We start from the raw sequence: 22,399 nt of genomic DNA on the forward strand, positions 1-22,399 counted from the left end.
GCTGTATTGGTAGTCTAGCTCTTCTTAAAATTGCTAGCAGTCTCAGGATCAGCTAAATAATAATTCTAGCTACCAGTTGTTGTCTGTTTTCAATACTTTCTGCATAATATAAACTTTTCAATATTTCTCATAAAAAGTAGTTTAAGGGACTAAGGCTAGGTGACCTTGCTGGCCAAGGAACTGCTGAACATATTCCAATCCACCGGTTTGTATAATTTTGATTGAGAAATTCTGTAATTTCTCTACCAAAGTGAGGAGCTGCGTCATCGTGCTGAATACACATTAGTTGTCTTACATTAACATTGGAGGATCATTTTCAAGGAAAAGTAAATAACGATTCGCCGTGAGACGTCCTTGAATTATAAGGCGGTCATCAATAATGCCACACCAAATATTCACCGAAAACCTATCTTGAAAATCTGATTCCCGAGTTTGTCGTGGATTTCTAAGTGTAAATTCAAATCTTGAACCCAAGTTGGAAGGTTTGAAAACTTACACAATCCATAAACAAACTGAATGTCGGCGTATATTATTATAATGTATTATACATCCAATACATAATATCCACAGCCGCCTGAACTTTTTAATAGTAAAATTAACAGCTGAACGTAATACTGGAGCAACTAATTCAATAAAGTGGTTTCTTATTAAATGGTTTTTCAAATTTCGAATGCTTGTTGCTTAATTAGAATAGCGTTCTAATGGTGCTGATCATGAGACAACTAGCAGCAACTGGCACTTCAATTCTAAGAAGAGTTAGACTACGAATGCAGCAACTGGGTTGACATTTTGAACAACTAATTCAATATAATAAAATTTAGATAAACACAACATAATAAAATAAAAAACTGATGGTATTTAAAATTTCGAATGATTGCTCCTCAGTTAGAATAGCGTTCTATTCATGCTGATGATGAGACAACTAGCAGAGCTACCACTTCAATTCTAAGAAGAGCTAGACTACGAATGCAGCAACTGGGTGGACATGTTGAACAACTAATTCAATATAATAAGATTTAGATAAACGAAACATAATAAAATAAAAAATAAATGGTATTTAAAATTTCGAATGCATGCTGTTCAGTTAGAATAGCGTCCTATTCGTGCTGATCCTGAGACTACTATCTAAGATGAGTTAGGCTACGAATGCAGCAACTGGGTGGACATTTTGAACAACTAATTCAATATAACAAAATTTAGATAAACAAATCATAACAAATAAAAAATAAATGTAATTAAAATTTCGAATGCTTGCTACTCAGTTAGAATGGCGTCCTGTTCGTGCTGATCTTGAGATTACTAGCAGAGCTAGCACTTCAATTCTAAGAAGAGTTAGACTACGAATGCTGTAACTGGGTGGATATTTTGCGCAACTAATTCAATATAATGAAACATAGATAAACCAAACATAATAAAATGTAAAATAAATGGTTTGTAAAATTTCGAATGGTTATTGCTCAGTTAGAATAGCGCTCTATTCGTGCTGATCTTGAGACTGCTAGCAGAGCTAACACTTCAATTCTACGAATACAGCAACTGGGTGGATATTTTGAACAGCTAATTCAATATAATATAATATAGATAAACTAAACATAATAAAATAGAAAATAAATGGTCTATAAAATTTTGAATGCTTGTTGCTCAGTTAGAACAGCGTTCTATTCCTGCTGATCCTGAGACCGCTAGCGGAACTACCATTTCAATTCTAAAAAGAGCGAATACAGCAACTGAGTGGACATTTTGAACAACTAATTCAATATAATGAAACATAGATAAACAAAACATAATAAAATAAAAAATAAATGGTTTTTAAAATTTTGAATGCTTGTTGCTCAGTTACAATAGCATTCTATTCGTGCTGACCCTGAGACCACCAGCAGAGCTAGCACTTCAATTCTAAGAAGAGCTGGACTAGGAATACTGCAATTGGGTGGGCATTTTGAACAACAAATTCAATACAATAAAATGCATATAAATAAAACATAATAAAATAAAAAATAAATGAAATAAAAAATAAATAACGTTCTATTTGTGCTGATCATGAGACTACTAGCAACTGAGTGGACATTTTGAACAACTAAAATGTAAGAAAATTTAGATAAACAAAACCTAATTAAATAAAAAATAAGTGGTATTTAAAATTTCGGATGCTTGTTCCTCAGTTAGAATAGCGTTCTATTCGTGCTGATCCTGAGACCGTTAACAGAGCTACCACGTTAATTCTAAGAAGAGCTAGACTACAAATACAACAAACTGGGTTGATATTTTGAACAACTAATGCAATATAATGAAACATAGATAAACCAAACATAATAAAATATAAAATAAATGGTTTGAAAAATTTCGAATGGTTATTGCTCAGTTAGAATAGCGCTCAATTCGTGCTGATCTTGAGACTGCTAGCAGAGCTAACACTTCAATTCTACGAATACAGCAACTGGGTGGATATTTTGAACAGCTAATTCAATATAATAAAATATAGATAAACTAAACATAAGAAAATAGAAAATAAATGGTCTATAAAATTTCGAATGCTTGTTGCTCAGTTAAAATAGCGTTCTATTCGTGCTGATCCTGAGACCGCTAGCGGAACTACCACTTCAATTCTAAGAAGAGCGAATACAGCAACTGAGTGGACATTTTGAACAACTAATTCATTATAATGAAACATAGATAAACAAAACATAATAAAATAAAAAATAAATGGATTTAAAAATATCGAATGCTTGTTGCTCAGTTAGAATAGTGTTCTAATCGTGCTGACCCTGAAATCACCAGCAGAGCTAGCACTTCAATTCTAAGAAGAGCTGGAATAGGAATAAAGCAATTGGGTGGGCATTTTGAACAACAAATTCAATACAATAAAATGCATATAAACAAAACATAATAAAATAAAAAATAAATGAAATAAAAAATAAATAACGTTCTATTTGTCCTAATGATGAGACTACTAGCAACTGAGTGGACATTTTGAACAACTAAAATATAAGAAAATTTAGATAAACAAAACCTAATTAAATAAAAAATAAGTGGTATTTAAAATTTCGGATGCTTGTTCCTCAGTTAGAATAGCGTTCTATTCGTGCTGATCCTGAGACCGTTAACAGAGCTACCACGTCAATTCTAAGAAGAGCTAGACTACAAATACAGCAAACTGTATAAAATATAGATAAGCAGGAATAGCGATCCGGCTACATGTTCACTGCAAGGCATTCCCAAGCTATAGCAATCAAATCGTGGGACACACGTATTTTGGTTAGTTATTCGTTTTTTATTTTATCGCCCGTATTCATGGCGCGGAAAAACCTGCCGCTGAAAAAGTATGTCGGAAAATTTAACGTGCGGTGTTATTTCGTGTCCGTGGTTGCCGGCTCGTCGTTTAATTGCAAATTCGTTAAATTGCGTTCACCTGACGTGCGGACGCGACAATTCACGATAAACACCAACATTCGACGACGCAAATTTATTAGTTTTCAGATTAACAACAATTAAGAATGACGAAGGTGAGCGTTTGTAGAGCCAGCCCGTTAATGTTGCACCAAAGCTTTAGCGGCTTAGGTATCATTATTTAAACAAAACGATCTCTCTGGTTTTCGTATACGCTCGTCTAAAGTGGGAAAAAATTTAATCAGTGCATCGTTTGAGCTATCATTCGAAGTGCGTTTGGGACGAAGCCGTCAGTTATCGACTTTCAAATTTTCCGGAGTATGGTTAAATTCGACAGCGGCTTCTCAAATCTACGTGAAATAACAAGAACCTACGGAGGTATTCAAAATGTGAATGATTCGTTGGGGTAAGTGAGCGCACGAGTGATGTCGATCATCAATAAAAATGGCGCGTGTCGTTTATTTCCAATATTTGACGAGGGTTTTGACGCAATTACCATTAACTAGACTCGCACTCGAAACCGTTATTATTTTTTTAATTAAATCTGCCACCTATCGATATGTGGGCGAACTGACAAAAGTGCGACTGATACGTGCAAAAAAGATTACTAGTGTGTTGTTGGTTTTCGCTTAGAATCACTGCTTAGGATTTGACTTGATTCTCTCTCATTCTGCTTTTAAAAATCTTCTTCTTTCTCTCTACCTCTCTTCTCCCTTTTTAAAAGTAGAATGAGAGGAGTATTCAAAGGGACAGCCACTCAATCCAATAATTAAGCAGAGCAGAGAGAGAGAGCAAGAGAGAAAGAAAGAAAGAAAAAGAGATAGTTGAGAGAAGTATTAAAAAAAAACAGCAACTCAGTGAGAGAGAGGGGGGTGGGGGGGAAGAGAGATGTATGAAAAATGAGAAATCTAAAACAGGAACGCTTAAAATGAGTATGAGAGAGGGAGAGAGAGCCAAAGAGAAAGATAAAGAGATATCTGAGAGAAGGATTCAACAAGGACAGCCACTTAGTCCAGTACATAAGCAGAGCAGAGAGAGAGAGGGGGGTGGGGGTGAGAGAGAGAGAGAGGGGGGAGAGAGATAGAGAGAGAGAGACAAGAAGAGGGAGGTACAAAAAATGAGAAATCCAAAACAGGAACGCTTAAAATGAGGAAAAGAGAGAGGGAGAGAGAGCCAGACAGAAAGAGAAAGAGACATTTGAGAGAAGGATTCAAAAAAGACAGCCACTCAATCCAGTACCTAAGAAGAGCAGAGAGAGAGGGAGGGAGGGAGGGAGAGGGAGAGAGAGAGAGAGAGAGAGAGAGAGAGAGAGAGAGAGAGAGAGAGAGAGAGAGAGAGAGAGAGGAGAGAGAGCTATAATAATGAGAAATCTAAAACAGATACGCTTAAAATGAGGAAGAGAAAAAAAGGGAGAGAGAGCAAGAGAGAAATAGAACGAGATATTTGAGATAAGTATTCAAAAAGGACAGCCACTCAATCTAGCACCTAAGCAGAGCAGAGAAAGAGAGAGAGAGGGAGGCAGAGAGAGAGAGAGAGAGGGGGGGGGGGAGAGAGAAAGAGAAAGGAAGAGAGATGTATAAAAAATGAGAAAATATGTTCAACAAATATATATTTAGGCCTTGTTGCTTAAGCGAAATTTGAAAATACAATTATGAAGCAAATTAGGAAATATTTTCATGTGGCCGATAAATGAGGAATATCTGGTATATGGCATTTCCTCCCTTCATGGGTGGATTAGGTGCTTAAAATGTCTTCTAAAAATTAGTTATCGGTTAAAATTGGGAAAATGGTAAGCACATAGAACGGACAAGTTACTTGTTAAAGAATAAAAAACAAGAATTCTGTATGAATTTTGATGCTGTTTGGAGATCATTGTAGACCAGACAATGCAAGGCTCAAGAATTATACAGTTTTAGCCGAAATTACCAAATTAGATGAAAAACTCACTTTCAGTTTTAGATAGTGAACTTAGTATTACACATGATGATTTTAAAATCTATATGAAAAAAACTGCTCGGTTATTTGTTTCCCTCTATCCTTGGTACAAAAAAACATAATGCGAGAAATTTGGATGTAATTCATAATTTTTTACTTTGGTCGGATCCAAAAATCGCAAATTTACGCAAAATCAAAGCGTTTTCAAAAAATGTTAAAATGCTGAGGGAATCAGACGAACGTAGCGCCTATAAATTAGGCGTTGATTTAAAATTAAACTTGTTATGTAATTACCATTATTATTAAATTAAAGTTGATACTTGTTTTTTATTTTGAAATATTCTCTGTTTTTTTTTTTTTCAAATCGGTTAATATACAAAGAATACAAGATTATATTTTTCTACATTATTTACTCATCCAAAGGTAGATACTCTAATTTCTGGTGCAAATATTTATCAGAGAACGAATTTCAACAAAATTATCTAAATAAATGCCTCATAAACACGATGAAGCATTAAGTTATTTCACCTTTTCACCTCATATCGGAGATACTTTAATTTTACAAATTTAGTATTTGCTCATTAGTTTCCCTTTTGCTTGCTGTATTGCATGATTTCCGGCAAAAAAGAATTTTAAATAATTTTTCAAATTTTTTGGGTAATCCTGGCCCACTGTGCGCCGTGTTATCACCTTTTCATAACTCTTATCATTCTGGGCCATACTAAAAGAGTATTATTAAAATCATGATGTAAATAATATCGTAAAATCAAAAAAAAAAAAATGTTGGCTAGCTGGATAAAAGGAGATAAACGACAGCAAACAAAAGCCTCCCGCTTATAAATTGTTGTTGTTTTTGTTTCAGGTGTCTGCGCTAGTTGTGAATTTTTCGAAAGCGGACCGATCAACGAAATTTCTCGCCAATATTGTAGCGTTAGAATTTTAGCGTCATATCAATTTATCTTATCTGCGACGATAGGGAAATAATCGATCGTCTGTTTGAGTAATGAGGAATCTGGAGTTGTTGCTCCAAGTACGTAAATGAAAATTTCGCTGCGGGAATAATGTTACCGACTGTCACGTAAATATGTCTTACAGTATGGCGTTTGAGTTGATTCTTTTGGGAGCCCTCATTTTCATCTTTATCGTGTCATTCTGCGGATTGCTGCAGAAAATCAAACAGACTTACGAGAGGGAGCGCGTCATTGCTGGTGAGTTCACTGCGCTGTATAATTTGCTTCGAATTGTATCGTTCACTTTTACAACAATAAACAAAACTAGTCATCGTTAGACGCCATTGTTTGAGGCGGGACATCTTCAAACAGCGGTAAGTGGGTACAGGGTCGGCATCAAAACACTTATACATATTGATTAGAAAGATTTTTGACAATAGATATACTTCGACCAGACATATAGTGCTTTTACTTACTGTTTATTACTCCAAGACCGCAGCCCCTTATAGAAAACCCTGCAGGACAGACGCTTACTCGTGCTCATTTCAGGACCGTCCTGTTAATTTATCTACCAATACTAACAAGCGCGATATTAATATGTGTGCAATATTTTTCGCCGAGCAATTCTTGAAACATATACATAAAAAAATTAGTACAAAGAATTTATTACGTTCAATTAATTAATACACAAAATATTAAATATAATAATAATAAAGTATCAGTCACTTCAAAAATCATCACTATCGCTACTGTCGTCACATAGTTCAATGATCAACTCCGTCTCTATAAATATTTGCTTTTTTTATGACTCGTTTTTCACAGTTAGACCAGCTTTGTGCTGATATTTTAGCGACCTCTTGCCGAATTAAGTTATGGTACTATCACTAAATTTTGGTGCAGCGTTTTTTCTTCTTATATGCGCTTTCAATGATCAGGGGGTAATCTCAAGATTTCATCGCGGTTTTGTTGTGCTACCGAATCGATTTTGTAGTCTTTACTAAAATGTTTTATCACACCATGCTTTTTTTACTATGTTCTAATTGTCTAACCACGTTTCACCAACACTTGACATTTATGAATGGTTTGGAACTGAAAATCCATTCTCTTCGAAAAAGAACGCAACGACTCTTTGGCAATACTTGTTTATGCAGTTCTTCTAGAGTTAAGGCACTATTCACTTTACAAGCGTCGTAGATTATACGCCTAATTAGATCTGAGTGTTGGTCTTTAAAAACTCACGAAGTTCCAGCATCTTCTCTCATCTTCCTCTTGACTATCCCATTTGCCACATTTTTTCTTACAGTTGACTTCGGATCATTTCTGCTCATACTTCAAGTTCTGAATTTTTTAAAAAATTGTACACATTCAAAACAATTTGTTTAGCATCCGAAGACAAATGAATCCTTTTTTTTATTTTCTGAGGTAGTTCTTAGTTGTTTTCCATATCTTCTGACATTTTCCACATTTTACAGTGTTAAAAAACAGGAACCTTCAAAAAATGTTTAATTATAAGATTCTAATAAATATTTATCTGTCTTAAATAATCGAAGAACTATCTAAACACAAAAATACAAGAAGAAGAATGTTGTTAATAGACAGGCACACATTACATTACATTACCTTACATAAAATAAATTAAAAACCCTTAAACATCTACAGTTAAAAGCAATTTTTGAGTAAATTGTCTTTGAGCAAACTTTTAAAACTGTTTATTTTCTCGTTAATTAACCTCTGCGGAATTATTATCAAAACTAGTAGTACTCCCCAAAACTAACTACAACTATGTATATTCAAATTCAAAACTAGTCGTCATTAAACTCCATTGTTTAAGCGGTAACCTCTTCAAACCGTGTAAGTGAGTGCTGAGTCGGCATCATACATATTTATTAGCAAGATGTTGGATAATAGATAACAGGCAATCAGTTTCAGTATAAAATCGCACCAATTTAATTGGGACAAACATGCAAAAAATGATTTAAAAAATCCTAAACATATACAACCAGAAGCAGATTTTTTACTAAAACATCTTTAAGCGAACTTTTAAAGGTGTTTATTTTCTCGTTGATTAACCTCTGTGGAAGGATTATCAAAACTAGTGGCGCACCCCAAAATTAATTACAACTATATTCAAATGTAATAACATGCGAGGAGTTGTAATAAAGTAGTCGTCATTAGACTCCATTGTTTAGGCGGCAACATCTTCAAACGGTTTAAGTGGATGCAGGATCGGCATCAAAATACTTATGTCTATACTTTCCTTGATATGACATTATGTTAAGTTCGCTATGAATTTGAAATGGCCGAAATTGCGTGAAGATTTTGATCAAATACAGAAAAAGCCTTTGGGACAATTAGACGCCTTTGGTCTAAAATTATATGAAATGGAGGCATTAACATATATTTTTGTAACAATATCCAATGATTTTGAGGGAATTACGGTATTTTTCCAGCTAAGGTTACACGAGCTTAAAGCAAGGCCTTCATTTTTATCATAAGTTCATAATTACTTTACCTCAAGATCATTGAAAATTGCTTAAAAGAAAGACTGCACTTAAAATAGTAACACTGTTAAATAGTTGCGTTCATAATGAAGGACAAGTCCGGTAAAATAGAAAAGGAGATATCTGCATTATGATGGTATCGAATTATTTGAAGGAAAAGAGATATTTTGATTCTCGTTTACTCCGATTTTAAACATGAATTATAAGCATAAAAATACACCGACACTTGACCTTATAAGTTATCTCTTGTTTGTGAAAAATATTTTTAATTTAATGTATTTAATTTATTTACTTTAAAACATAACCATGAAAGTCGATAAAGACAAAGTGAATGAGATTATCTCAAAAGCGTTTAAAGTCAAAAGAATCATAAATTTGTTAAAAAGCAACAATAATTCTCAGTCAAAAGCAAAATACTCGAGCAAAAGGCATTTTCTTTGTTACAATTCAAAAATACTAAAAGCATCATTGGGTGTTGGTATTTTTATCAGTATACATATTGATTAGACAGATTTTTGACAATTGACAACAGGCAATCAGTTTCAACATAAAATCACGCAAGTGTATTTTATAATACAAACAATTTAATTGTGACAAAAATACAAACAATGAATTAAAAGGTCCCAAACATCGACAGCGAAAAGCGATTTTAGACTAGATCATCTAACCAAAACTATATTGAAATGTGGGTAGTTATAATAAACTAGTTGTCATTAGACTTCATTCTTTAGGCAGCAACATTTGCAAACCGTGTGAGTACAGGGTCGGCATCAAAACACTTATACCTACATATTGATTGGCAAGACTTTTGCCAAAAGTCAACAGGCAATCAGTTTCAGCATCAAAATCACACACGTTTAATTTAAAATACAAACAATTTTATTTTAACGAACGTATCAAAACTCCTACACATCCACAGGGGAAAGCAATTCTTGACTTGGCTTAAAGGAACTTCCAAAGGCGTTATTTATTTTTGTTAATTAAGCTCTCTGGGGAAGTTTATTACAACCGGTAGTACCTCCAAAAATAATCAAAAGTATATTCAAATAAACATGCACGGCATTTTAATAAACTTCCCACAGAGGGTACTTAACGAGTTCACTTAAAATCACACTCAAAGATGATTTAGCCAAAAATTTGCTAGATCTGCAAGACCTTCTAAAACATACAATGAAAATATTTATCGACTAAATTACCTTTGAGTGGACCTGGAAAGGCGTTATTTTCTCGTTTATTAACCTATGTGGAATATTTATTTAAGCTGATAGTACTACCCAAAACTAGTCAACATTGGCGTTTCGAACTTCCATTGCCTAACAACGATTTAACACTTGGCTTCGGCTAGAAAGTATCGCTAGCCGGTATCAAGTGAAACCTGAGCACTACCATCGAAGCTATTCGTATTTATAAGGCGTTACATGGCGATAAAGCCACGTGATCGGGTGGAGCAGGTAAAGGTCCTGATGCTTGACAGTGGACGCTGACACAGAGCTGGGATTTCTACGCATGGATGGCTAAAGATGTTGTGTTGTTGAGTTGTGTGCTTCTATGATCTTTGTCTTTCCTTGTGTACAATTCTGGGGTCGGTCCATTTGATTTTGTGATGTTCTGTTCAAGTGGGTGGGTATGTTTCTTGTGTTCTGCTATTCTTACAACCAGTGGCAGCCTATGTGAGATTATCCAGACTTGTAGGGCACTTCATATATACAGTTTCTGGTGTCTGTGATATTCTCTGCCCCTATTTTCGTTATTAAACTTCTTATTATGCACAACGGAAGGCGGTTTTGATGTTGTATTCTGTTGCATTTCTGATCTTTTCGGAAACTTCGGAAACATAGGGAATGGTCGTTAGTTTTAGCTGGATTTTTTTTACGTGCCGCTTGGTATGGAGACAGTCAGTGTCTTTGAATAACCCTTCCGCATTAGATCTTCTTTAATTCGTTCAACTTCAGAGCTTCGTTGCTGCAGATAGTCTTTGCTCTTTTGTATAGTGATTGGGTCATTCTTCGTTTGGTGGTTGCTGAGTGGTTGGATGATGCGGTTGAGTATTCTGTAAACGGACGTATTAATCGAGAAATGGTATTGCCCCGTTTTCTCTTTCTCCATTGTGAACTTTATAGACAGAGCGATGCCATTAATGTGATGCAGGAGACGTTCTAGCTGTTCCCAGTCTTTGTTCCATATTATGAAGGTGTCGACACATCTCAACCAATGTTTAGGTCTATTAGTTGCTGATTTGATGGCTTCTTCCTAGTCCCATTCCATATAAGAGAAGAAGTGGAGTTCCTATCGGAGAGCCATCGGCTTTTGTGTACAAATGGTCTTTCAATTGAAAATGCGAATGTTGAATGTTCTTGAAGCTTAGTCCCAATAATAGACAGGGATGCGCCCAAAGGACTTTCTTCGAAACTGACAAAATTTAACGCTGTTTTCTTCATAATTTCAACAAAATGGGCAACAGATATCGAGGTGGCTCACTTATTGCGCAATTTCTGGAACTGTTAATTGGAAACACCAAGACCTGTTTCGGCAATGGAAGTTCAAAACGCCAGTATTGATCAGAATCAATCCTTGTGTACCTTTATAGAGAAATACTCAAAACTAATCTACACTTAGTCGTCATTCATTAGACTCCACCCCACCATCTTTAAACCGCAGTAAGCGGGTACAAAGTCGGCATCAAACTACTTGTATGTACATATAGATCAGACAAATTTTTGACAGTAGACAATAACCAACCAGTTTTAGCATAAAATGACTCAAGTTTAATTTAAAATACAAACAACAACAAAACAAAAATAGAAAGCGCTTTGAATGAACTCGTTAAGTGAACTCTGTGTCAAACTGATGGGTTATTCAGAGTTTACTTGGGTAAGATCAAAAAGATTTACTCTAAAACCGTACTAATTATTTTTGATTCAATGTAATTCGGTAAACTATATTCAAGTTTATAGTCGGTAAGATTTGTGATGACATTGTCGGCAATAAAATGCATGACAGTATTGTATGTGTAAGAATTTTATAAAGACAGTTGTCTTTATAAAATTCTTCAATCCTACATCAGTCCTCGGACTCAGTTTGTAAAATTGAATTCTGCAAAATCCCAAACGACCCGCATCACATCTGGAATTCCTCAAGGGTCCCATTTGGGACCATTGTTATTTTCACTGTTTATCGCAGATGTCAGTAAATGTTTTCTTTTTGCTAAATCAGCATCATACGCAGATGATCAGAAATCATACGTGCCCGTGAAAAGCCGTAACGACTGTCATAAGTTTCAAGAAGATCTTGATCGTTTTTATGAATACTGTGTGAAAAATCGTCTATTTTTAAATATTGATAAATCCTACTGTCTTAAGTTCAGCAGGCGGATAAATGATATAAACTTTGACTACACATTCAATGGTGTAAAAATAAAAAAAGTAGAGCAGATTAGGGATCTTGGAATAACTATAGGTGTAAAATTAAATTTTGATATCCATATTGAGAATATAGTAAAAAAAGCTTATAAAAATTTAGGTTTTATATTAAGAGTTAGCAAGGAATTTCAGGATCACAAATCGCTTATTATTCTATACAATTCCTACGTTTGATCTCACCTTGACTATGGCGGTGTGATATGGAGTCCTCAGTATCATAAATATATAGACAGAATCGAGAGAATACAAAAAAAGTTTGTTTTCCATTTAAATTTTAGATTTAACCGTAACTTACTAACTCATTCGTATGAAGCTAGTCTTAATTTCTACCATATACTGAAGTTATCTGTTAGAAGAATTATCTCCAGTGCTATATTTTTGCATAATATTATTAATAGTAGGATTGACTGTCCTTTACTGTTGGAAAAACTCTCCTTCAATGCCAGAGTCGTTATAACAAGAACTCCTTCATTATTTTACGTGCCTAGATTTAATACAAACTTAGGTAACAATTCCCCAATATCTCTTTTACACAGACCTTACAATAATTATTTTTCGCACATTGACATCTTTGCGTTATCACTTAATACGTTTCGAAACCAAGCAATTAGGGTTTTTCTATAAATTTATTTTAATTTTTGATTTGTTTTCCTTATTTTTTCACATTTGTTTTTTGTAATTCACGCACTTAATATACAGTGTTAGTTTTGGTTTAGTTTGGTAAGTTTGATTGTTATTATTTTTTTTTTGTTTTTTATCTTCTGCTTATCGTAGATATAGGTAGGTACTTGCTTATAAGTTTTACTTTGTTAATTAAATAATGGTATAATTGTTAGTGTGTCCTTGTAAATTGTGAAGTTAGTTCTTCATGTTAGGGCACCTTTGTAATAAATAAATAAATAAATAAATAATAAATAAATAAATAAAAGACAGAATAAAATTATACTTTAACAGATGCTGTTCCTTCCTAAATGCAAGACGGCCGTCACTAACGATCACAATTATATTACTTGTGAGTAAGAGAGACAGAATTAGTTGTACTTTATTTTATTTTATTTATTTTTTATATCATACCGTATAAAATATAATTTTCTAAGAGCAAATATACAAGTAAACCATATTTAGTTTGTATTTGCTATGAAACATCTTCATCATCAGAGCCAAAATTGGAACTGCTGCTACCAGAAAATGATCCTTTGTCTGCCTTAATATTAAGAGGTGGTTCCGTTATATCCAGTATATTCTCTAATTTTCAGTACTCTTTTATTATATTTTCTGTATGTGTTATACAACTGATCCAATTTTCTTTGGTAACTGGAGAGCAGCCTTCCAAACAGATACTACTGCAGTACCATCATGCCTTGCCTCACAGACAATATTTTTATTAAAAAATGTTTTGCACTCAGCCCACATCATTTTTATGGCATGATTGACGAATCCTGAAACTAACTATCCACACACTTTACGATACTGTTTATGCCAAATTATCCCATGTTTTATAGTTTTTCAGTTAGGGCAATTTTCAGGATCTTTTTGTTTATTTTTTACCCAAAATCGCCACACCCTGTACATAATCCAAAAAATGCCCGAAGTAAAAGTTATAGCCCTGGATCTCCCACGTTTCCTGGTATATGAACTTTTCCAAAAGCGTAATTTTTTTTTCGAGAAAATACTTGTTTTCTAAAACCATGCGGTAAGCCGTGATAGTAAATGACGTAATCGCGTGAAAAACTCTCAGATATCTCCAGATGTGTGAGTGACAGAAGAAATCCGAAAACACAAAAATTGTAGCTCTTGATGCGGCTTATAACACTGTTGAAATCAATTTGCCATATGTTTCCACATTTTTGATTTACGGTAAATAATTTACTCCCTAAAAGAACAATTTTCAGGGTCGTCTAGATTTTTGTCCATAATTGTACATAATCGAAAAAATCCTTAGAACAAAAGTTATAACATCGGATCTTCCATACACCGGATTCGTTTCGTTTTTGAGAAAACCATGCTTATCTACTAGCCAAAATATCAAAATAAAAATTTTTATTGCATTCAATTTTTACTGTTTAAATATGGGTATATACTTTTACTTCTCTGCTAAATGAAGTCGATAAATGCAATTTTAGGATACCTAATACATTTCTTAGATAGCACGGAATATCCCGAACACCCTGTACCATAGGTGAAATTTTAAATACAAAAGTTTTATCTGTCTATGCGGACTATACAGTCGTATAAAGCAAATTAACTACTTAGTCACAGCCTTCTAGTTATAGTAAAAGAAGAACACAATTTTCAGTTTTTTTGCAAATACCGAACACATCCTGTTTATTTTTGAAAATTACTAAGAATGAAAACTTTAAGCACTATATTTCGTGGATTTTTTTGTTCGCCTAAACGGTTTTTGAAAAAATTACCTTTTTCGTAAACCCTTGCAAACTCAAAAAGGAGGAAAATCTTAATTTCGTAGCTCAAACGGTTACGAAGTTATTTTCGAAAAACCAACAGACAGACAGACAAAAGAAAATTTACCATTCTTTTTCGATTTTCGAAAGTGCTAAGTATAATAATTAAAACTAATACGAATTAAAAAGATTTATTTTATAACAAAGAAGCCTACGTGAAAAATATTATTAAATCGGTCATTTATACGTATATATAGTCAGATGACGCATTTAATGTCATAAAAAGATTACCTTAAGGTTGGAACAATGAGATTGGCAATAGGAAAATTCTAAATTTGTTCTGCGCTGTTTCTGACAAAAAGATGTTATCTTTGTTCCTTTCGCAATGTTTTTTTTTTAGTTTATCGTTAATTTAAACATTATTCTACAAAATAGAAATCCTACTGCTTTGAAGTATTTTCTGAAGTAATCAGAACACACAAATATTTTCTAAAGTCGGCCTAGGGTTAATAAAGTTTCTAGCTTCCAATTGAAAACCGTTTGTTGTCTCTGGGCCAGTTTGGGATTAGACGTGGTAAATAGACTTGCGGAGCGATTAGTAGAGTTCTTGATCAAGTTTACGCAGCTTTTGAAAGCAGAGAGTACTCCGGCACAGTCCTATGCGATCTTTCGAATGCGTTTGACTGTGTCCGGCATCCTGTTCTTCTGAGTAAATTGCAGAAGTATGGTGTGGGTCCCTCATAGATTGGATTTCTTCAAAATTATCTTTCCAACAGAAGGCAGATCGCGGTGTTGAATGGAAAATCTTCACAAATTAAAGTTGTTGAACGTGGAGTACCCCAAGGATCCATTATGGGCCCTCTTCTATTCTTGATCTATAAAAACGATCTCTCTGAGAATGTTGCTGACATAGTTTGAACATTGTTCGCTGATGATGCTACCTTTCCTTATCGAAGTCATTCTGAGAACGACTTGGTGCACAGGATGGAGGGGGCACAGTCCGGTGCTAGTGAGTGGTTTGGTGCTAACAAACTTAACCTCAATGAACCAAAAACACAACAAATTATATTTTCTTTACGCGAGTGAGCATTCAACAATCCATTACATGTGAACTGTCTTGGGGTTCTGCTTGATTCGAAATTGACGTTCGAGCGGCATGTTATTGGTCTTTGTGAGAAGCTCTCCAACGTGGTGTACTTGTTGCGCGGTTTGGTCGGCGAGGTCTCTAAAAGTATATTCAGAATGGCATATTTTTCACTCTTTCAGTGATTATTTAGCTACGCAATTTTGGTATGGGCCGACTCTTCACATACCGAAAGAGTTTTTTCGATACAGAGGCGAGCCGTCAGGGCGATGGCGATGAACAAAGTTTAAAGATCTCCAAATATTAACTATTCCATGTTATGATATCTATTCAGCATTAAAGTATACTAAAACCAAACAGGATCAATATCCCTTTCATATTAATGTTTGTCACCATCTCACCAGAAACAGAAATGATATGTTGAATAAACACTTCAGAGTTGCAAAGGCTAGAGATTATAAGAACTATTATGGACCTAAATTCTTCAGCTAGAGATTATAAGAACTATTATGGACCTAAATTCTTCAATCAATTGCGTCTAAGCGTCACAGAGCTGCCGGCGAGACAATTCTCCATTAAGGTCAAATCACTTCTGCTGGATGGGGCCTATTACTCATTTGATGACTTTTGATAATGGTTATCGTTTTCTGTGTTATGTCGCGGTGCCATATATGTAGATTTTGCTCAATGTTTTTGACTTGTGTGTATGATTATTATTATTATTATTATTATTTATGAGTCTAAAGCAAAATAAAGCTATATTAACATACTAACAAAACACTAAACCTTTCTAACAGACTAATAAATGCGATCTCTGGGCGTATCGACAATGTTTTAAACACATATTTATTTACATTTAGCACAAATAATTGCAGAGCGAATAGCTAGAAGACGGGAACAGGAGCAGACGGACAGAAGATCGGAATCTTTCAGCGAGATCTACATAAACCCCGCTTTTGCCACTGAAGCGAGCGGAATTTTCCCAGGAGGTCCGCCCCCGTACTCAAGTAAGTCGAAAAATTTATCAAAAAAACAAACGCAAAAAATGTAAAAAAGTTATCTGTCTCGCGTCCCGTTACTTATCAAAAATCTCAAATGGAATTCCGCGTGCAAACAAATAAAGTCAATAAATACGATAAATTTTCTGATTGAAAGTGAACGATCAAAAGTTTTATAACGAAAATTTTTGTTTCCGGCAAAAATAATTCGAATTTGATGTCGTTTAGTAAAAATTTGAATTATTATTTAATTTTCTCAAAACAACTGTAAAATTTATTTTATCTATTACATTTAAGTAAAATAAATAATATTTATTATATATAAGTTATTTATGATAAACTTTTTAATTGAAAGTAAACTAACCAAATATTTTTTAATGCAATTTTTTTTCCCGAAATAATAATTCGAATTTGATGAAGTTTTGTAAAATTTTGCATTAATATTTAATTTAATCAAAACAACTGTAAATTTATTTTATCCATTATATATAAGTAAAATAAATAATATTTATTATATATAAATTATTTTATGATAAATTTTCTGATTGAAAGTGAACGACCAAATGTTTTTAATGAAAATTTGTATTTTCCGCAAAAATTATTCGAATTTGCTGAAGTTTAGTGAAATTTTGCATTTATATTTAATTATCTCGAGGCAACTGTAAATTATTTTATTTATTATATATAAGTAAAATAAAACATATCAATAATATTAATAATAATATTAAATAATATTATGAAGATTTTTGTTTTCCTCAAAAACAATTCTAATTTGATGACGTTTAGTAAAAAGTTGCATTATTATTTAATTTTCCTAAAACAGCTGTAAATTTATTTTAACGAATAAATAAATATTTATTATATATAAATTATTATCATGATAAATTTCAGTTTGTTTGTTTGTTTAGGGAAAATTTGCAATAATATTATTAAATATTCTTATTGAGTTTCTTAAAAAAAAATTCTTTTCTTCAAAAAAATTTTATTTTCGTAGAAAATTTGAGATTTTGGGTTACCTCGAGTTTATTATCAAATTGCTCATTATTATCAAATATCTCAGTTTTGACAAGTCATAGCCCGCTATAATAATAGGTATAGTTTATGCAATACAGGAAAATTTCTATTTCACAAACAGATATTTTTTAAAGTTCCAGTGGATGTAAAATTAATTTTAAGAAAATTTGTAATTTTTTATGACAGAAATTTGATTTTGGAAAATTTCAGGAAGGCATTTTCATTGTTGCCTACTATATATGTCATGAACTATTGCTGGTCATGTGGCAAGACCTTTTTTCCAATTATATTAAGAAATGTAAATGTCTATTATTGTCTGTTATTGCTTTTTGTTTAGAGTTTTTTTGAGAATGTGATGTCGGTGAAATTGTTCAAATAAAAGTCTAGGAATAGCTGTCTTTCATTTGAACAATTGAACTTGAACTTTCAAAGTTAGCTATTATGTCTAAAACCGATATTACTTTTGAGGTCAATTTTTTTGAATATTCCTGAGAACATAAATTGGTTTTTGGCTTTTTTTGAGCTTATGATAATGTAACCAAAATGGTACACATAAAAGTCAGCTATCGATAATATTCAAATTTAGCTTTTTATGTTGGACAATTTTTGGGTGCATTAAAAATAAAACGTTATATCAACATATGTCCTAAACGTCTTAACTTTTGAGACACAGGGTGGTAAAGTTTTCAAAAATAAAATATTTGTTTTTATATATTTAATACCACTTTAGATATTTTAAGGAATTTGGCACACATGTACTACGTATCAAGAGGCATTGTTCAGTGCACCACAATTTTTTCATAATACATCAGTGGCGGGCGTACGGGATTTCACACAGACATTGATCGTACGCCACCAATTTCCCTTAAATTAAAAATTATTTTTACAATCTCCAATCTTTCTAAAAAAATTAAATTTCTTGATATTTTTCAGTCTCATGTACGGTTTTCACATAAAAAATAAAACCTCTTCTCTGCATGCTCATAACAATATAGTTAATATGGCAGCATTATTTTTTACTTAAGTAATTGCATACCTGTTTGATGAATATACCAAATAAATTTAAATAGGAATCGTTTATTATTTATCTTGTTGTTCTCGATGTAACCAGTGCAGCGGTGACCAAATTAACCAAAACGATATTTGTTCATAGGCACGCCACTGATATCCTTAAAAAAATAATGACATTTTCATTTATTTACGATCAAAAAATTAAATTTCTTTAGAAATGATTCATAATTCAATGCCATAGAAATTTTCTTTTTAAAATGAACCCAAAAATCGCCATCTAAATTATTAACGTTAAACACTATGTATATGATCATATTTTCCAATGACGGGCAATATTACTAAAAATTTTCGTCCGCTTACTATTTTCATTACTTTTTACAAAACTTTTGGATTCCTCCTGCGTCGGTTTTTGCTGAGTCGAAATTGCTGACGTTTCGCCAATCATCCTGTTGGCTTCTTCAGAGCTTGACAGTAACTGGCTCGTATTTTACTCTGTACCTGCTTATATATTGTCTCGGACGACTGATTCCCAAATTCGTGACAGGTAGAGACCTGAGTCGCGGTTAAGATTGTTAGGTTGTTTATAGATTTCTATAGACTCTCGAATTTTTCGTTTTAGTTTCATCGAATAAAATTTTATGTCCGGTTTCATGAGTGTGCTCGGCAACAGCTGATCAGTTTATTTGTCTTAGTCGTAAAGCTCTTTCGTGTTCTTTGAGCCTAGTTGATATTTTTCGTCCGGTCCCTCCAATGTATTCTTTGCCGCATATGCATGGAATGCTGTAAACTCCTGGCATCTCAAATGGAATTTTGTCTTTGACGGACCGAAGATGTTTAGAGATTTTTGGACAAGTGGTAAATCTGGTTTCGACGTTATACTTCTTTGGAACTCTTGATATGTGGTCAATGATGTTTTGAATGTAAGGAAGGACCACAGTGGCATGTGTAGGATTGCTTTCGCCCTCATTGCTATTGATGAAGTGTATTTTTTGATGGATCGCTTAATATCTTTAATGTGGAAATTATTAGAGAGAAGAGCAGAGGTAAGGTGCTTTAATTCTGTTTTCAGTGACTCGGGCTGAGATAGTTTTGCGGCTCTGTAAACAAGAGAGTTGATAACCGATGATTTTTGAGCCGGATGGTGCTGTGACCATGCATTAAGGTCTGTGTGCGTAGGTTTTCTGCAAACACAATGACCCAATGTTAATTCTGATGATAAGAATGGAAGTTTATTATTAGCTTCCAACTCAATGGTAAAACGTATACTAGGGTGTATCGAGTTTAAATGTCTAAGAAAATCTACTAGGGTTTCTTGACCATGAGACCAAATGACAAAAGTATCAGCGACGTAGCCATTCCATAATTTTGGTTTTAGATTAAAGGTGTAGAGAGCTTTCTTCTCAAAGGCTTCCATAAATATATTCGGGATTACAGGTTATACTAGAGAACCCATAGCAATTCCCGACGTTTGTTCAAAAATTTGACCATTATAAGAAAAATATATTCCCGATAAACATTTTCCAATTAAGGCGAGAAGGTTTGGTTCCAGATTCTCCGATTTTAATATATCTGAAATGATGTCGAGGGTTTCAGGAATTGGAACTTTGGAAAAGAGGGATTCTACGTCGAAACTAACTAGAATATCGTGTGTATCTAATGTAATGCTTTTCGATTGTTCAATGAAGTGAAAGGAATTAAGTACGAAAACTGTCAGTTTTCCCAGTAAGGGGTGTTAATGAGGAGACTAATGGTGCTGACAATAGGTCGAAGGGGTAATCCTGGTTTGTGAATCTTTGGAAGTCCTTAGAGAGGAGGAATTTTAAAGTCCTGAAGGGTAACAGATTTTTCCACGGAGTCTGATAGAGAAAAAGCTTTAATAACAGATTTAAGGTGGCTATCCATAGATGACGTAGGACCTTTTTTAAGTTGACGATATGATCCGTCTGTAAGAATATCTTTAATCTTTTCCTAACAATCTTAACCGCGACTCAGGTGTCTACCTGTCACCAATTTGGGAATCAGTCATCCGAGGAGGTGTTTATACTGCTCATTTAGCTCCGCCCCCCTCAAACAATATATAAGCAGGTACAGAGTAAAATACGAGCCAGTTTCAGTCAAGCTCTGAAGAACGCAACAGGATGATTGGCGAAACGTGACCAATTTCGACTCTTTGAAAAATTATTTTTTTTATTATTTATTTACAACAGAGAGCAAAACGGTTTGATTTTAGTTTCCTATTTTAGATTATTACTTAGAACCTCCTCCGAAATACGACGATGTGATAAAAGTGCACGCCATAGATGTTCCCGTAGAAACCGCAGCGTCTGCGGAAACCATCGTAATAGAAGCTAGAAACTCCACCAACGCTCAAAGCCCACCGCCGTATACCGTAGTTATACCTCCCGCGTCTACTACGTAAATTACGTCAATAAATCAACCAGAAATTTTCTATAAGCGAAACGTAAATACGTATTAAAATGTTAGAACTATTTAGCACTTCTGCATAGTGACGCCGTCACAGCATATTTCATATTGGAATCCGCCGATCGCCATTGAAAACGCGCCGTGCGCCGAATAAAAACCCGAACCCAATTGTTAATTTTTTTATCCCGATTTTGTTTACGATAATGTAAAAAAAATGTAACTCTGCGCTGACTGTTCTCGCTTTGTTCAAATATAATGGGAGTTATCACGAGCGCGTATATTATTCTCGCGAGAAAAATAAAATAATCCGAAACTTTTTCGTCAGTTGCGTCATTGTTTATTTAAATTTTATTGCGCCCCGGTTTAATTTTGAGAGAACAATGCGACGTCTACGCTCGACAAATAAGGATTTTATTGGGATCCGCAAAGGTCGACGAAAGTCGTCGGCGATAATCGTCAGCCTAATTGCTGAGCGGTCATTCTGGCTTGCTGAAATGAAAAAAGCCCAATATTTACTTGCTGACGTTACGACATCATTCTGCTGGCTTCCTGGGAGTGTTCAGAGTATTTATTTATTTAATAAAATTAATGTTGTCCCCTGCGAAGTAGTCCCTTAGGTTCTTTCAACGGATTTTTTCTTTATCTCCTCAATCCTTCCAAACCCCTTTCCTTTCATGGGTTTCTTGAGTTTTGGGAAAAGAAAAAACTTAGACGCAAGCAACGATGAGTGAGGAGGTACATTAATGTGATACAAAATCCACGAATCGCTTTCCAACAGTTCCGAACTTCAACGACAATCAAAGAACACACTAAGCAAAACCTTGACATTTGATCGAAGTTAACGTGCTTTTTTCGGTCTTGGAGATTCAAGGTTCTTCCATTGGCACAACAGATTCAAAAATGCTGCCTGAGGCTTATTTACGACCAGCTGAAGGAAGAGGGTTGGACGAATATGAAGACGCGGCGCTTTATCGATCGCCGTTGTCTTTATTTCAAAATAATTTAGACGAAATATCCCGAACACCTCTTCAAAAAAAATTTCTTTTAGAACAGAAGCGAATAACTTAAATCTAAGACTTAAAGAAGTAATAATTCCTCCTCACCGATCTGGTATGTTTGAAAGATCCTGCCGCATAATAAATTAGTTTCCAAATAAACTAAAAACGTGGTTATGTTCTAGAATTTAAAGAGAAAAAAATGAGAAAAAAAATCGAGATGTTACTGAACGTTGAAGAATCAAACCACTGTGCACTGCTAGTATTCTTTAAAATTTG

The 22,399-nt window shown here is 34.0% G+C and overlaps 1 protein-coding gene across 2 annotated transcripts; it reads left to right on the forward strand.

Moving 5' to 3' along the window:
- The first annotated feature begins 3,453 nt into the window (after positions 1 to 3,453).
- Positions 3,454 to 21,396, forward strand: LOC132699675 (uncharacterized). 2 transcript variants are annotated; one of them, XM_060666532.1, is made up of 5 exons: positions 3,454 to 3,793; positions 6,185 to 6,352; positions 6,418 to 6,530; positions 16,554 to 16,685; positions 20,945 to 21,396. In XM_060666532.1, exons 3-5 carry the CDS (start codon positions 6,419 to 6,421, stop codon positions 21,118 to 21,120), a joined length of 420 nt encoding a protein of 139 aa, XP_060522515.1. In that variant the 5' UTR covers positions 3,454 to 3,793; positions 6,185 to 6,352; position 6,418; the 3' UTR covers positions 21,121 to 21,396. The 2 variants fall into 2 exon arrangements, with proteins under 2 accessions (XP_060522515.1, XP_060522508.1); XM_060666525.1 differs by having other exon boundaries at positions 3,457 to 3,793; positions 16,539 to 16,685.
- The last annotated feature ends 1,003 nt before the right edge of the window (positions 21,397 to 22,399 follow it).

The sequence above is a fragment of the Cylas formicarius genome, unplaced genomic scaffold (assembly GCF_029955315.1).
Source record: "Cylas formicarius isolate icCylForm1 unplaced genomic scaffold, icCylForm1.1 PGA_scaffold_10__41_contigs__length_53128322, whole genome shotgun sequence".
Lineage (NCBI taxonomy): Eukaryota > Metazoa > Arthropoda > Insecta > Coleoptera > Brentidae > Cylas > Cylas formicarius.

Bases quoted from the DNA above. Each gene is read 5' to 3' on its own strand.
- LOC132699675 (XM_060666525.1), top strand. From the start codon at position 6,419: ATGGCGTTTGAGTTGATTCTTTTGGGAGCCCTCATTTTCATCTTTATC. The intron at 6,531-16,538 runs GTGAGTTCACTG...ATTTACATTTAG, and splicing joins GAGGGAGCGCGTCATTGCTG to CACAAATAATTGCAGAGCGA. The intron at 16,686-20,944 runs GTAAGTCGAAAA...TTCCTATTTTAG, and splicing joins AGGTCCGCCCCCGTACTCAA to ATTATTACTTAGAACCTCCT.